The 16,165-nt window shown below is 48.0% G+C and overlaps 1 protein-coding gene across 1 annotated transcript; it reads left to right on the forward strand.

Moving 5' to 3' along the window:
* Positions 1-656: 656 nt before the first annotated feature.
* Positions 657-9,877, forward strand: LOC123825641 (nuclear factor of activated T cells 2 interacting protein). Its single transcript, XM_045849233.1, has 8 exons — positions 657-1,130; positions 1,682-1,754; positions 4,960-5,080; positions 5,736-5,816; positions 5,908-6,094; positions 7,076-7,220; positions 7,357-7,466; positions 8,887-9,877. Exons 1-8 carry the CDS (start codon positions 744-746, stop codon positions 9,043-9,045), a joined length of 1,263 nt encoding a protein of 420 aa, XP_045705189.1. The 5' UTR covers positions 657-743; the 3' UTR covers positions 9,046-9,877.
* Positions 9,878-16,165: the final 6,288 nt, after the last annotated feature.

Here is a 16,165-nt window from a genome sequence, read left to right on the forward strand (position 1 = left end):
ATCTGTGGAGATGTCTGGTGTGAGGGAGGGTTTGTATACTTTGGAGGCAATTCAGAGAGCTGAGTGGTGTCAGGTGGTCCAGGGTGAGGATTCTGCACACGAGGAGGGTGTGTGTGTGTGAGAGTGGGTGACACTGCGCCGGATCTCGCGTTTGGGAGAAACACTAATGGGGACATGGTTAAGTGTAAGGCCTAATTCCAAAATTCCATTTTTTTTCCCTTCCCCAAAACCTGTAGAGAATTTTTATGAGTTTGAGCCAAACTGACCACATATGCCAGGTGGGGGTGGGGTGGGGGCGGTGGTCGGGCAAGATCTCAAATGCTCTCCTACTTGCACGATTTCTGATAGCAATTTCCAGTCCACTTTCTTCCATCCTTTAGGCTTGAGGACTACAATTCCCAGGCTGCCGGGCTCCTCCACCAAACAGGAAAACGGATCTCTGAAGTGGGCGGGGCTGGGAGAAGGCTGGTCGAAGTGAGCCAGCCAATGGTTGATCCCCAACGAATTGAAACTTACGCTGATTGCCCTCAGGCCTACTGGAATCTTTGGCGCCTTGGTTTTAGTGGTGGATGTGTGATGAGCGAGTGAAACGACCAGTGAAAAGGCTGGGAGGTGGCTACAGCGAGCGTGGGCGGAGAAGCGTGATGACTAGCAGACGGTTCTGCCAATGAAGGGCGGGAGGCTCTGGAGGGGGCCGGGTGAATAACCTAGAAGCGGGCGACTTTGGCAGTCGGGTGTGTGCCATGGCGGAGCCGGTGAGGAAGCGGGGTCGGTGGGCCCGAGGCAGCTGTGTCGGCCGAGGAACTCGGGGGACCCGGGGCGGCCGGGGCCTGCGACCTGGCGCCCAGCGGTCTCCAGCCCGGAGCTCCGTGGATTCGGTACTTGTGGACTTGGTCAGCGACAGTGATGAGGAAATCCAGGAGGTTTCAACGACGCACGGCGCAGCGGACCCGGTCGAGGTCCCGCTCCCCGAGTCCCCCGGACCGGCCGCGCTTCGGGACGACAGCGACAGTGACAGCGAAGGGGCGGACGCACGGCCGGCTGGAGCCCCTCCGGCCCTGGTCAGGCGGCGGCGGCGGCTACTGCTGGATCCGGGGGAAGCACCGGTGGTTCCAGTGTACTCCGGGAAGGTGTAGCCGGGTTCCCGGGAGTGTTAGCGCGGAAGGGCTGTTTAAGAAGTACTGAGGCTAGGGTTTTAGGTTTGGTGATGGGAGACTAACCCAAGCAAGAGCTAGGGCCTTGGAGGCAGAGAGATGCAGGGTTCTTGGCGTTTCTGCAGACTGGGGAGATGGAGTTTGAAGTGTGTTGGCAGTTTGGGAATCTCGTCGGGGGTATAGAGAGGCTGTGGGGCTGGCATCCCTGAGGATTCAGAGGCGCTGGGAGGGACTGGGGTTTGAGGCATGCTCGGTTTTGAGGTTGGGGCCCGTTGCTAAAGCAACCTAGTGAAAAAGTAGAACTGAGTCTGTATCCTCAGAGTACCTTAGGGAAAGGGGGGATTAGGAGTAAGGGCACTCCGAATTGGATCCTGGCAAAACTGGGCTCCTGAGTCCTGGGAGAAAGCTGTGCTATCTGTATACTTAGAATTTGGGAGCCGGAGGAAGCCTGGATGTGAGGGAAGAATTATCCTGTTTTCCCTTTCAGTGGAGGGAGGACTTGGGCTGATCCACTTTTGTCTTTGCAGGTGAAGAGTAGCCTGCACCTTATCCCAGATCACCTGTCCCTCCTGAAACTGTGTCTCCCAGGGACAGAGGAAGGTAAGGTAGGGCTTCCAGGAAGAGATGCCCAGGGCTGGCCTCCCTGAGGAGACTTGGGGGGGTTCAATATCCCTGCAGTTAGCTGTTTCCTGCAGCTCAGGGAAAGGCATAGGAGAGGTGACTCCTGCATCCTAGCCAGGGAAAAGAAACAAAACAAAACAAAACAAAACAAAACAACAACACTCCAGTCCTGAAAGGGGCAGAATTGTTAATCAGAAGGCACAGGATGTAACTGTCAACCATTCTTCTCCCAACTCTAATAAGCATAAGAGTCTGCTAATAGATACATTTGCAGACCCCTTCCCTGGAGATTCTGATTCTATAATCCTGGGGACAAGGGACGGGGAGGTGTTGAGAATCTGTAACACCTTGTTACATCTGCAACAAGTCCCTTGGGAACACTCTGGAGACAACAGGGTGTTCTTTGAGTCTTATCAGGGCCGCCCAGCCTTTGTCCTTCCCCCATAAAGTGATTTTTGCCACCGTCCAAGGACAGTGACTAGGAATCCAGTTTCATTAAGGAAGCGGTTCAGTGGGTAAATGCAGACCATGGACCACATCTTCTGTATCTTGGGGGAGTATGGTAGGGTGATGAAGAGCTGATTTAGGAATGGGCTGGTCTGGGTTTAAATCTCAGTTCTACTCCTTATGAACTTGGGCAAGTTAATCTCTCCGTGTTTTCCATTTCCTTATCAGGAAAATAGTGATAATCGTGGACCTATGTCAAAGGATTTTACTGAGAATTAAACAAAGAGAAATAAAGAGAACCTTTTCTTGGGCTGCATATATAGTTTTGGATAGTACCTGGCATGTAGGCACTATGTAAAATGTACCTCTTCCTTGCTTCTCAAAAGGTGGGCTCAGCTCGAGCCCCACCAGTGCAGGGGGAAGCCCATCAGCCCTATACTTAAAATGTGGGCCCAGTAATGTTGGCCATCCCCTGGGAGCTTATCAGAAATGTAGAATCTCAGGCCATTGGCAGCTGCCATGTTTAGCTAGGACAAGGTTTCTTAACCTCAGCACAACTGACATTTGGGCTGGATAATTCTTCGTTGTGGGGGTCCGTTCTGTGCATTGTAGTGTGTGTAGCAGCATCCTGCCCTCTACCCACTGGATACCAGCGCCACAGCCCGAACTCCTCCCTCCCCCAATTATGACAACAAAAATATTCCCCAGATACTGCCACCTGTCCCCTGGGAGACAAAATTGCCTCATGCTGAGATCCACTAATGTAGGATTTATTATCATTGTTTTGTTTACACAGTACTTATTTTTATGGGTAATGACCGTCTTTTATTGGTGGCAAGCAAATAGAAAAGAGCCTTTATATTCTAGAATAATACCTGGTTTCTGATCATTTCACTGGGTACACAAATACTGAATCATTGTGCTGTACACCAAAACTAATATAATGTTATATGTCACTTATGCCTCAATAAAAGGGAAGAAATATCTACTTTCCCTTTATAAATAGGAATTACCGTATTTTGCTGTGTATAATATGCTCTCATGTATACTGTGCACCTTGGTTTTGGCCCAGACTTTCAGGGAAAAAATTTGTTACTTTAATTTTTTTGAAGATGTTATTTGTTTATTTTTAGAGAGAAAGGAAGGGAGGGAGAAAGAGTAGGAGAGAAACATGAATGTGTGGTTGCCTCTCACATGCCCCCTACTGGGGACCCAGGCTACAACCCAGGCTTGTGCCCTGACTGGGAACTGAAGCAACAATCCTTTGGTTCGCAGGCCAGCACTCAATCAATCCACTGAGCCACACCTGCCAGGGTCGTTTTAATTTTTTAATTCAATTATTGATTTATTTATATTTAGAAACAAAACTGATTATCTTATTCCAGGTACTATTTTGCATACAGATATCATTATTGCTTTCTAGAGTTACACTTTTTTTTTTTAAGATTTTATTTATTTATTTTTTAGAGAGGGAAGGGAGGGAGATAGAGAGAGAAACATCAATGTACGGTTGCTGGGGGTCATGGCCTGCAACCCAGGCATGTACCCTGACTGGGAATCGAACCTGCGACACTTTGGTTCGCAGCCCGCGCTCAATCCACTGAGCTATGCCAGCAAGGGCTAGAGTTACACTTTTAATGCATAAGCATAAATAAAAGAATTAAAAAAATATAGATATGGAATTAGTACTATCCATGTATAATACACATCCTTATTTTTCCCTCAGAAATTTGGGCAAAAAAGTGAGCATTATGCACAGCAAAATATGGTAAGTGATTTAAAGAAAGATACTGCCCTGAATGGTGTGGTTCATTTGGTTGGGCATAGTTCCACAAAGCAGAAGGTTGCCCTTTTCATTCCCAGTCAGGGCACATGCCTGGGTTGCAGGTTCGAGCGCAGGTCAGGGCAGTTAGAAGAGGCAACCGATGGATGTTTCTTTCCCTCTCTTTCTCCCCCTCTTCCCCTCTCTTCCCCTCTCTCTAGAAAAAAATAATTAAAAAAAAAGAAAGATACTAAATAATAATGCAGAGATATGGCCAAATGTGATAATGATACACACGTGGATGAAATTTGAGAAACATGGGCTTAGAGGGTGGATATTACTTCTTTACCTCATTCTCTTCTTACCCCAATGCCCGACTTACAGAGTCTCTCTCTGTGCCCACCAAGTTGAGTGCATTAAGAAAATGAAAATATTTTTTAAATCATACTTTGTGAACAACAATTAAAAAAAATTAAAAAAACATACTTTGACAACATGTTTTAATGTATGTTTTATAACATACATAACAGTGCAGTAGTACATAATACTAGTAGTATTATAATTGTATCATTAAATAGTATAATAATATTAGGTAAATATATTTTTTCTGGGTTGTGTGCTTGGTACTTTTTATTTGTGGGATACAAGTGACTGAAAAAGCGAGGACACTGCTTTGGCTGGAGTGGGCCACGCTTGCTACACTCTCTCCTACCTCATGTCTCATGCATGAGGCTGGGACACTTGCCTGCTCTCATCTTTCAGACTCTGGCTTGTGCTTTTGTCTGAGTCAGGCATTTCCTTTTTGACCCATGTCCCTTCGGCACTTCCCTAGCATTGTGATGTGGTCCTATGTGCCTGGGGTCCCCACAGTCCCCTCCTTTCTGAGACCTACTGAAGGCGGGGACTTGTATCTTCTTTCCTTGGCCTCTTGCTGCCCTCTTGGCTAACCCTTTACATGGTCTCCTCTGTCCCCAGAGGAGGATATGGCAGATTCTAGCAGTCCCCATGCGGAGGATCCCCCAGTTCCAGAGTCTCCCTGGAAGAAGAAGCTGAGGAGTAAGGCTGAAGAAGGAAACAAGAAAAAGAAGGTGTCTCCGTGAGTGGGGCCGGGGCACTGAGGCCCCTGAGGCCCCAGGAGCGGGAAGGGAATTGGAGGGGCAGGCTGAGGCCACAGGACCCTCGGGCAGCTCTTGAAGGAGTAAGGAAAAGGGATAGAAGGAGTGTTGTGGCCCAGGTGAGGAATGAGGCTCTCAGGAGAAGAGGTGGCCCACACGAGAGGATGACAGTGGGCCCTCCAGGACTGCCCGTGGGAGTGGGGGTGATTCCTCTTTGTGTCTGAGATGGTAGTAATGCAGGGGGCGAGGGTGTGGCTCTGGAGACCGCCCTTGTGCACATCTAACCACCTGCCTCTTGATGATCCTCTCTGCTTACTTTCCTGTTTGTAAAATGAGGATCATAGTGGTACCTGTGTCGGAATTTTTGAGTAGATTGAGAGTTAATACTTGGCATACAGTAAGTGCTTGGTGTTAGCAGAAACATTCATCTGCAAAATGACTTACCAGTAAGAATGCCGCTCAGGTCTCCCCTCTTGTTTCCTCTCTTTGTCCTCCAATAAGATGGATGTTACTGGAAGGTGTTCCCTCTTGATTCTCCAACTCCCCTCTGTTCCCAGGGGTCCATAGCCCATGAGGAGAGGTGTGGGGCTGGGGTCTCTCCTCTTCCTCCATCTTGCCTTTCTCTTCTCTCTGCAGGGCTCAGGACACCTCCCCTTTGCCCCCATCTCCACCAAGGACCAAAAGCAGAAAACATACCCGGGCACTCCGGAAGTTAAGGTGACAGGGACAGGAGGCTATGGATGCTGTGGAGAGGGTCAGTGCGGAGGTGTCCCACCCCAGCTGACATGAAGTCCTTTTTGCACCGCAGGGAGGTGAACAGGCGCCTCCAGGATCTCCGTTCCTGCTTGAGTCCCAAACAGCGCCAGGGCCAGGACCAGCTGAGCCAAGATGATGAGGTGGTCCTTTTGGAGGGGCCCGTCCTCCCAAGGAGCCCCCGTCTCTTCCCACTCAAAATCCGGTGCCGTGCTGACCTGGTCAGGTTGCCTGTCAGAATGGTAAGTGCTTGAAGGACCTGCAGGAGAAGGGCCCCGGTGCTGCCTACGGAGGGGCTGCCCGTGGTGTCTGGGCAGAAGGGACTGTGTCTTCCTTTGCCCGCCCTGCTCTGTGGATCTGCCCAGCGCTCTTTCAGGCTTCCGTGCCTTTGTGCTCATTATTTCCCTTGTCCGTATTGTCTTCCTTACTCCCTCTCGTGCTGGTGCATTTTTCACCCATTTTTCAAGGCTTCATGTAAGCATCCTAAGAAGCTTTGCTTGGTAGCCCCTTCCCCAGGGTATGTACCTCTCCTTCCTTCCCTGAGACCCTGTGCTTCCCTCTCGCTTAATGCTCTTAATGTGCTTAATGCTCTTACTGTATTAAACACACAGATGTTTCTCAGTCATTCTGAGCTCTCCCACCTTCCTAGTAAAGACTACTATTTTTGTGGGGATGATTCTATCCAGAAATAAGACTGATAATAGAAATAAGCCATAACCATGCATTGGCAAGCAACTAAGCCAGAGGTTGCAAACTGGCAGCCCATAGCCTTAAAACAGCATCTTCTTTTTGGCCCGGGAGAATGCTTTGAAAACATAGGGGTTTATTGTCGGCCTTTGCATTGGGTGATTTTGCTGGATTCCTTCTAGTCTGGCTTCTCTTAAATAGGAAGACGTAGCCACGGCAGCTGAATTCTCACCCGGCACCGGTCAGCTGGAACTGCGGAACAGCTGGCCCGTCTGGATGGGGCATGCGGGCTGCACTTTGCTGTAGTCCCCGCAGTCCCTTTTTTCCTCCATTCGTGGTTACTTCATTTCTTTGTGTTACTTGCCTGAACCCCTCATTGGTATGATTGTACTCTATATTTTCCCAGGTAAATATGATGAAGCTCAAAGCTAAGGAGCTCAGCGAGTAGCAAAGGCCATAAACTTATTTGGGGGGTGGGGTGGGGTGGGGCGCATCAAGGCAGGAAGTCCTCCTTTGCTTCTTATTATCCTCCCTAGTCGGAGCCCCTACAGAGTGTGGTGGACCACATGGCCACCCATCTTGGGGTGTCCCCAAGCAGGATCCTCTTGCTCTTTGGAGAGACAGAGCTGTCCCCTACTGCCACTCCCAGGACCCTAAAGCTTGGAGTAGCTGACATCATTGGTGAGAGGAAGGCAGGGAGGTGGAGCCTTGAGAAGGCTTTTGCCACAGGGAGGGGGAAAGAGGAAAGGCCCAGCGAGGGCCCTGCTTCCGACCCGACCCGTGCTGAGGCCTGGCGACCTGGTCCTGCCTCCCACAGACTGTGTGGTACTGGCAAGTTCTCCAGAGGCTGCAGAGACATCCCACCTGCTGCAGCTGCGGGTGCAGGGGAAAGAGAAACACCAGATGCTGGAAGTCTCGCTGTCTCGGGTGAGTGGAACAGATGATTCTCTTTGTCCCTTATCCTCTGCCGTCTGTCTTGTCAGTTAACTGAGGATAGATTCCTTCTAGTCCTGATTTGTCGGAGACTGCCCTCCCTGGCCTTGGGTTCCCCCCCGTCCTAGATAGTGGAAGAAGCCCATTGTTCAGCTTCCTTTCTCCTCCTTCTGCTGGAAACCTCTGCTCTAGTCTCCTTCTCCTCCTTCTGGTTGAAATGGAAAGGACCATTCCTGGCTGGGTACTCAGTTGGTTAGAGTGTTGTCCCAGTATGCCAAGGTTGCGGGTTGGATCCCCGGTGAGGGCACCTACCAGAATCAAGTAAGTAGAACAACAAATCAATGTTTTCTCTCTTTCTCTGTCTTCTCCTTCCTCTTTCTCTCTAAAATAAATAAAATAAAATAAATTAAATTTTTTAAAAATGGAAAGGACCCTTGGACAATAACCACCAAAATCCATCAAAATAACAATTAAAGCCACACTTCTAAGTGACAGATGCTGCTCCAAGAATAAGCACTTCACCTTGAGGAGGATATTGTTGAATTTCACAATAGTCTTGTGTGGTGAGACACCGTTACTCTCAATTAACCAGTGAGACAGTGGGGACCTGCATAGGTGTGGTGACTTGCTGTACCAGTGTCCTTGGGCTGCTGTCACAAAGTGCTGCAAACTGGGTCGCCTAAAGCGACAGAGATGTGCTCTGTCACCGTTCTGGAGGTTAGGAATCTGAAATGAAGGCACCAGCGGGGTCATGCTACCCCTGAGACCAAGGAAAATCTTTTCTTGCCTTTTCCAGCTTCTGGTAGTGGCCGTCGGTCCTTGGCAGTCCTTGGCTCGCAGCTGCATCCCTCCATTCTGCCGTTTTCGTCTCAGGGCATTCTCCCTGTGCGTCTGTTTTCTCTTCTTACAAGGACGCCAGTCCTGCTGCGTCCATGCTCACCCTGATCCAGAACGATCTCATCTTAACTCGATTACATCTGCAAAGTCCCTACTTCCGAGTAAAGTCACATTTACATTTACCAGGAGTTAGGACCACAAAGTTTGTCTTTTTTGGAGGGGACACTTTGAAATTATAACACTCGCCTGAGGTCACATGTCCAGGCAAGTGGGGGAGCCTGGCCTTGAGCTGCGACCATCCCCGCCCCAGAGTCTGGGCGCTCCACTCCGCAGGAGGGTGTGCCTCTGTGGTGGGCAAGGAGACCGGGACGTGGAGGTCCTGCCTGACCCAGCGCCTCAGCCTAAGCCTTGGGCTCTGTGGCCTGGGTCCCTAGAGAGGAACCAACTCTACTGGCCTTCCCCTCCATAGGCACTGACTTTACTTGTCCCCCTGTCCTCCCTGTCCCAGGGCCTCTGACCCTACAAGTTCCCCCCAGCTCCTCTTTTCATTCACGTTCATTTTTTCCTGCCTGTCCAGGATTCTCCTCTCAAGACCCTCATGTCCCGCTATGAGGAGGCCATGGGACTCTCCGGCCACAAGCTCTCCTTCTTCTTTGACGGGACAAAGCTTTCAGGCATGGAGCTGCCGGCTGACCTGGACATGGAATCGGGGGACCTCATTGAGGTCTGGAGCTGAAACCCCACTCCTTATTGGGAGGCCCAGCTCGACTTGGGGAGAATGGCTGTCCCCTTTTGGCTCTATAAGGGCTGGCTGGAGCTGAGGTGGAACTTATCTTTCAGCTGAAGCAAAATCAAGGCGTGGTATCTGATCTCCTCTCCCGTGGACCCTGGATTTAAGCTGTTAGTTACCTGCTTAGTTGTTTGGTCCTCACTGCTGCCCTGGGCAGACCATCTCCATTCACACGGTGTGTTGAGTTGCACAACCTCCTGGGACACCCCTCACTCCCACCCTTTCCTTCACCAGAATGTCTGTTTTGAAATGAAATTGCTCATGTTTGAAGAGGGAGTTGATAAATTGGGCCTGAGAATGGGATTCCAGGCCTGGGACTCACGCCACATCTAGGGCCAGCGGTGGCCTTAGCTTCATTAGGGGGTAGGTAGTGAAGTTTGCTTGTGGCACATACACCTGCGTGGTTCCTTGGCTTGCAGGAAAATAAATGATCGAGCTTGCATATGCACAAACTTAAGCACAGGACTGTGGGTTACTCCTTTAAAGGGTATTGAAGGGCTCAGCCTTGGGTGTCTAACTCACCCTGGGACCCTTGGCAGTCCCTTTCTGATGCGCACACATTATTTGAGGCACAGTTGAGCACAGGGGGCCTTTGGTTTCAGATCTCAGATTCTAGTCCATGCAAGTCTTCTCTGGTCTTAATGGCTTTTCTCCCCTTCCTCTCCCATAAGCACCGAGCTAGGGTGTTGATTGCATGTCTTTGAATATGAATGTGTCCTCGTAAAATGCGATACTGCATGTGTGAACATCCTCCTTATATATGTGGGTTTGTGCTATAGATGTTGTGTGGCTTTTCTTTTGACTCAACGCGTGCTGCTTGTTTTACACCTGCTTCAAACTGATCTCCAACATTCCGCAGTGGGCGTCAGCTGCGTGTTGCTCACCTGTTCACTGGCGGACTCCCAGGTGACTGCAGCCTCGGGTTCCTACAACATCTTGGCATGTAGACGAGGCCACGGAGATCATCTTGTTATGTGTCTCCTTCCGTGCCTGTGTGGAAAGTTCTCCAGCATAGGTACCCGGGTGGGATTACAGGTCAGGCAGGTTAATTTATCTATGGTCCTGCCAAATTTCTCTTTAGATGGTCACTGACCCTCCCCCGGAAGCTTCCCATTTTCCTCACCTCTCAAGCACTTTCATGGCCCAGCGTTCCATTCCTGCCAGTCTGAGGGGTGCAGGTGGCGCTGTGTTTTCATGCACATTCGTCTCATCCCCGGGATTCGTGGGCTTCCTTCACACGCCTGTCAGCCTTTCTGGCTTCCTTTTCTGTGAACGGTTCATTCCTCTTTGTTCATTTGCTCATGGCAGCTTCCTGTGTCTTTGTTCTCCAGGGCTGCTTGTATATTCCTGGGCAGTTGCAAATACTCTCAGAATGGCACTTGGGTTTGTATATCTAGGGGTGCACTTTACAGAACAGAAAGTTTTACTTTTAATAGAGGTGAATTAAGTCTTCTGTCAAATCATTGTTGCTTTTTGACTTCTTATTTATAAGTAGTTAAGATACTTTACATTTTTTTCTGTTAGCTTATTAACTTTTCCTTTCACATTTAAGCCACTGAATAAGACTGAAGTCCAGCTAGTACATGCTGGCGTTTGCAAAGGCTGGTGTCCCCCTACATGGTCCAGTGTTTGTTCTCATTGGTTGATGCCAGGCTGTACTGGTTGCCAAATATTGAATGTAACTTTTAAACTATTTGAAATTCACATTTGTATAAGAGATCCAAGTTTTATTTTCACCATACAATGAGCCACTTTTCTCAGAGCTGTCTACTAAAAAAGGCATTAACTTTCCACTATATATGGTATAATTTTGGCAGTAGTATCACATTCTCAAAATTTTTTTGTTGGAATGTGGCATTCCTTTGCCTTATATTGTAGGAAAGAAACCTTTATAATATTTAAATAATACGTAGTTTGGTATAGCTTTCATTTTTTTCAGATCTTTTATGTCTATTAATAAGTTTTAACACATTGAAATTATGTGTTCAGTCTCAGCAGAATACATGGGGCTACGTCCGGCTGTGTGCACTTGAGGGTTTCCGTTCGGGTGGCCCTTGCAGGCCCCCACTCTGTCTCTGTGACCAAGACCATTAGTTGTTCCCTCATGTCCATTCTTTTTCCTTCGGGGTAACAGATCCCCTGGTTTTTAGCAAAGCACAGAGACTTCAGAATGAAGGCAGCACTTCCCAGCCTCGGTTGGAGCTGGGTGTGGCCGACTGCCGGTTCAGGCTCATGGGGCCCCAGGGGTGGAAGACTGCAGTGTCCAGCGTGAGGCCATACAGGGGCAGCGTGTGCCCCTCTCCTTCACTTTCTTCCTGGAAGTGGAGCAGCCCGACTGACATGAGGTGACCTTGGGGATGGGAGCCACCCAGGGAAGGACAAGGAGAGAAGGAACCTGAGTCTTAGTTTCCACGCAGCGTTTTGCCAGTCCCATGCCACTGAAGGGGAACTCCTGTCTGCTTTAAATCACTGCTAGTTGGGGATTTCTGTCTTGTAATGAAACCCAGCTCTAGACCCAGGATGCTGCTATTGCAAGCAATGTTGTGACCCTCTTTGGGAACCTAGGTGCAATCTCAGGTTTATATCCAGCTGTGAAATCGCTGGATGTTGAATGTGCACCTCCCCGGTTTCTCTTGAGTGCTCACAGATTTCTGACCAGAGTGGCTGGACCTCTCTAAGCCCATTAGCAAGTGCTAGAAGGTTCCAGTTTCTTCTTATCTTCCCTAACACTTAACCTGGAGAGGATATGGGAAAGGATTGTAAAGGAATTTGCATTTCTTCTGTGATGAGAGAGATTGGTCGCTTCTAGGGTGATCTTTCTAAACCCCCCCTTGAAATTAGAAACGTGCAAAATCATAGTGAGCTCTTACTCAGTGCCACATACTAAGCTTGGCACTTCTAATCTCGTTCATCCTCAGAGCAACCCTGAGAGGTAGGTTTTGTTATCACAGACATCCCCCCTCGCCCCATTCCGCTTTTTGTGGTTCTAGTTACTCAAGGTCACCACAGTCTGAATATATTAAAGGGAAAATTCCAGAAATAAGCAATTCGTAACTTAAATTGCATGCCATTCTGAGGACCTCACTGTATCTCATCACACAGGCAGAGTGTCATCTCACGTCCTCACAAGGAGGGTGAGTACAATCCAGTAAGATGCTTTGAGAAGCCTCATCCACATAACATTACAGAGCAGTCATATGCCACTTAATGACAGGAAAGCAACCTGAGAAATGCACCATGAGGTGATTTTGTTCTCGTGCGGACATCACAGAGTACACTTAATCACACCTAGAAGGCACAGCCTACACATCTAGGCTGTATGGAACATACGACCTATTGCTCCTAGGATGTGACCCCTATACAGCATGTCACTGTATAAAACAACACGAGGTTAAGTTGGGCACAAGACAAAGTGAAGCCATCAAGGGGCATGGATATGACTACAGAGTCAAACCTCAGTTCTCAAATCTCCCATCTCGAACTGCTTCTCGAACAGCTTTCCAGAGCAAATCAAATTAGAGAACCAAGGTTCCACTGTATTGTTATAATTGTCCTATTTTACATTTGTTAATCTCTTACTATTCCTAATTTATAAATTAAACTCTTTCATAGGTATGTTAGGTACAGGAAATATATACAGGGTTCAGCACTGTCCACGGTTTCAGGCATCCACTGGGGGTCTTGGAACACGTCCCTCATGAATCAGGAGAGACTACTGCACTCCAATCTTCAGAAGAGGAACAAGCATAAAAAGATCAATTTATCTGCCCTAGACCACACAGCCAGATGTAAAACCAGGGGGGCCTGACATATGACTCAGAATTCTACTCCTTAGTGTGCACACATATCATCTGGCGAGCTTGTGGAAATTCAGATGTGGGACCAGCAGTGCTGCAGTGGGTCTGAGAAAGGCGTTTCTGACAAGCTCCTGGGGTTGCAACACTGCTGACCACACTGAGAAGCAAAATGTTATTTTGCCTTTTTTCTAAAGCCTCACACCTTTAACACCTACTACCCTTCTCTCCATTAAGCCCCCATAGGACTGGCCACGTGTCCCACCTCAGCTTAGAACAGGGTCTAGCTCAGCATACTCTCACACCCACTGGTTTTTGTCTTTCTCCCCACTAGACTGTAAGATCCGTGAAAACAAATGCAGACATGCACTGCCTAATGATGTGTGGTCAAGGATGGCCCTCATATATGAGGCCTGTCCAGGAGGTATCTAGCCACATAATATGAAAAATAGATACATTTACTGAAGAAGACACAAGATATAAGAAACATTGTACATAGAACAGTGACACCTCAGTCCCTTTCAAAGTAGGCAACTTGGGACCTCACACAGTTCTCCCAGCATCTCTTCCACTGGTCAAAATGCTGGGAAATCCTTTGTTGGAATCACCATCAGCTGCCGTGTTGTATTTTCCTGAATCTCATTGAAGGTCTGAAATCTCTTCCCTTTCAAAGGTGATTTTAGTTTTGGGAAAATCCAGAAGTCACAGGGCACCAAATCTGGGATACTGGAGAGCTGAGTCACCTGGGTGATTTGATGTTTCACTAAAACTCTGCACAAGACATGATGCATGGGTGGGCGCATTGTGATGAAGCTGCCAATCACCAGTTGCCCACAGCTGCAGCCATTTTCATCATGTTGCATGTCTCAACCAACAAAGAGCATTGAGGTAGTACTCCTTATTAATTGTTTGGCCTTGGGTATACCTGTGATGGACAATACCTTTCCAGTAAAAAAACACAGTTATGGTCTTGATCTTGGTGCAACTTTGTTGCGCCTTCATGTGTGGAGAACTGTGCAGGTGACTTCATCGGGGGCAACAGGGCCTTTGTTTCCAGATCATAGCTGTAGACCCACCATTCATTTCCAGTTGTGACCTTGAGGAAATCCGGTTCATTGGTAGTGGTTTGGATCAAGTCATTAGCAACTGCAGTGCGATGTTCCTTCTCCTATGATAGCAGAAACCACAGAACAAATTTTGCTGACATGTTTCATGCCCAGATCCTGCATAAAACTCTCGGACACAGTAGTGTTTGGAAACCCGGGATCAGCTTCTAGTTCTCGCACTGTCAGTCACTGGTCTTTGTTGACTGCAGCCTGTACACGTTCAACATTCTCAAGTGTTCTGCTTGTTGTACGCCTTCCAGAAGGTGGATCAATTTCAATAGATTCTCAATCATTTTTGAAGTGTTTGTGCCACATTTTTATTTGCAATTCACTCATTATATTGTTTCTGAAAGCCTTCTGAATCATCCGAACAGTTTCCACGGAGGAACATTCAAGCTTAATGCAAAATTTGATGTGGATTCGCTGTTCTACTCGCTCAGGCATTTTGAATATGATGGCCACACAGGGCACATGCTCACTCAAAAGCACCTACCACCCCCACTGACTAGTATGGTGAAGTTGTCATTGTTCATGCATGCACATTCCAGTCCACTCTCCTTGGCTGCTAGGTTACATCAATATCCCACAAAAACATTCTTGTTATATTAACAATGACTGGACTTTTTCTGGACAGACCTTACACAACAGTAGTCCCATAAGTTTATAATGGAGCTGAAAAATTCCTAAGGTTGGACTACCGGCCAAGATGGAGGTGTAGGTAGACACACTGTGCCTCCTCTCACAACCAAAAGAAGGACAACAACAATTTAGAAACAAAAAAACAACCAGAACTGACAGAAAATTGAACTGTATGGAAGTCTGACAACCAAGGAGTTAAAGTAGACACATTCATCCAGACCGGTAGGAGGGGTGGAGTCACGCGGCTGGGCGGAGAGTGCTTGAGGCAAAGCTACAGGGGGCAATCCCAGGTGAGCAAGGCAGCAGCAGGTGGACCTAGGATCTAGTGAGGCGGAGGATTGTGGAGGGGCACAGCACAGAAGCTGGCTGGCAGACTGGGAGGTCCCACATTTGCGAGCAGATAAACCAGGGAAACTGGGGAGCAAGACAGACCATGCAACCCAGGGTCCCAGTGCAGGGAAATAAAGCCTCAAACACCGATTGAAAACACCTGGGGGGGGTGAGGTGGTGGGGGAAACTCCCAGCCTCACAGGAGAGTTTGTTGGAGAGACCCACAGGGTCCTAGAACATACACAAACTCAATCAGCACCAGAAGGGCCCAATTTGCTTGCGGGAAGCAGGGGAAAGTACTAAAATCTGGCAGAGAACAGAACAAGTGCCATTGTTCCCTCTTGGACCCCGGCCCCACATACGGTATCACAACCCAGGGACTGGGTTGCCCTGCCCAGGCAAACACCTAAGGCTCTGCCCCTCACTATGTAACGGATGTGCTGAGACCAAAAAAAAAAAAAAAAGGCCCAAATGAAAGAACAGATCAAAGCTCCAGAACAAATGCAACTAAGTGTTGAAGAGATAGCCAACCTATCAGATGCACAGTTCAAAGCACGGGTGATCAGGATGCTCACAGAATTGGTTGAATTTGGTTGCAAATTAGATGAAAAAAAGTGAAGGCTATGCTGGTGAAATAAAGGAAAATGTACAGGGAACCAATAGTGATGGGAAGAAAATTGGGACTCAAATCAATGGAGTAGACCAGAAGGAAGAAAGAAACAACCAATCAGAAAAGAAGAAACAAGAAATTGAAGAATTCAGAAAATGAAGAAACAAGAATTCAAAGAAATGAGGAGAGGCTTAGGAACCTCCAGGACATCTATAAATGTTCCGACATCCAAATTATGGGGGTACCAGAAGGAGAAGAGAAAGAGCAACAAGTGGAAAAGTTACTCGAACAAATAATAAAGAAGAACTTCCCTAATCTGGCAAAGGAAATAGACTTCCAGGAAGTCCAGGAAGCTCAGAGAGTCCCAAAGAAGTTAGACCCAAGGAGGAACACACCAAGACACATCATAATTACATTAGCCAAGGTTAAAACAAAAGAGAGAATCCTAGAAGCAGCAAGAGATAAGGAGACAGTTACCTACAAAGGAGTGTCCATCAGACTGTCAGCTGATTTCTCAAAAGAGACCTTGCAGGCAAGAAGGGGCTGGAAAGAAGTATTCCAAGTCATGAAAGGCAAGGACTTATATC

This window comes from Phyllostomus hastatus, unplaced genomic scaffold, assembly GCF_019186645.2.
Source record: "Phyllostomus hastatus isolate PE091 unplaced genomic scaffold, TTU_PhHast_1.1 phas_contig_64, whole genome shotgun sequence".
Classification (NCBI taxonomy): domain Eukaryota; kingdom Metazoa; phylum Chordata; class Mammalia; order Chiroptera; family Phyllostomidae; genus Phyllostomus; species Phyllostomus hastatus.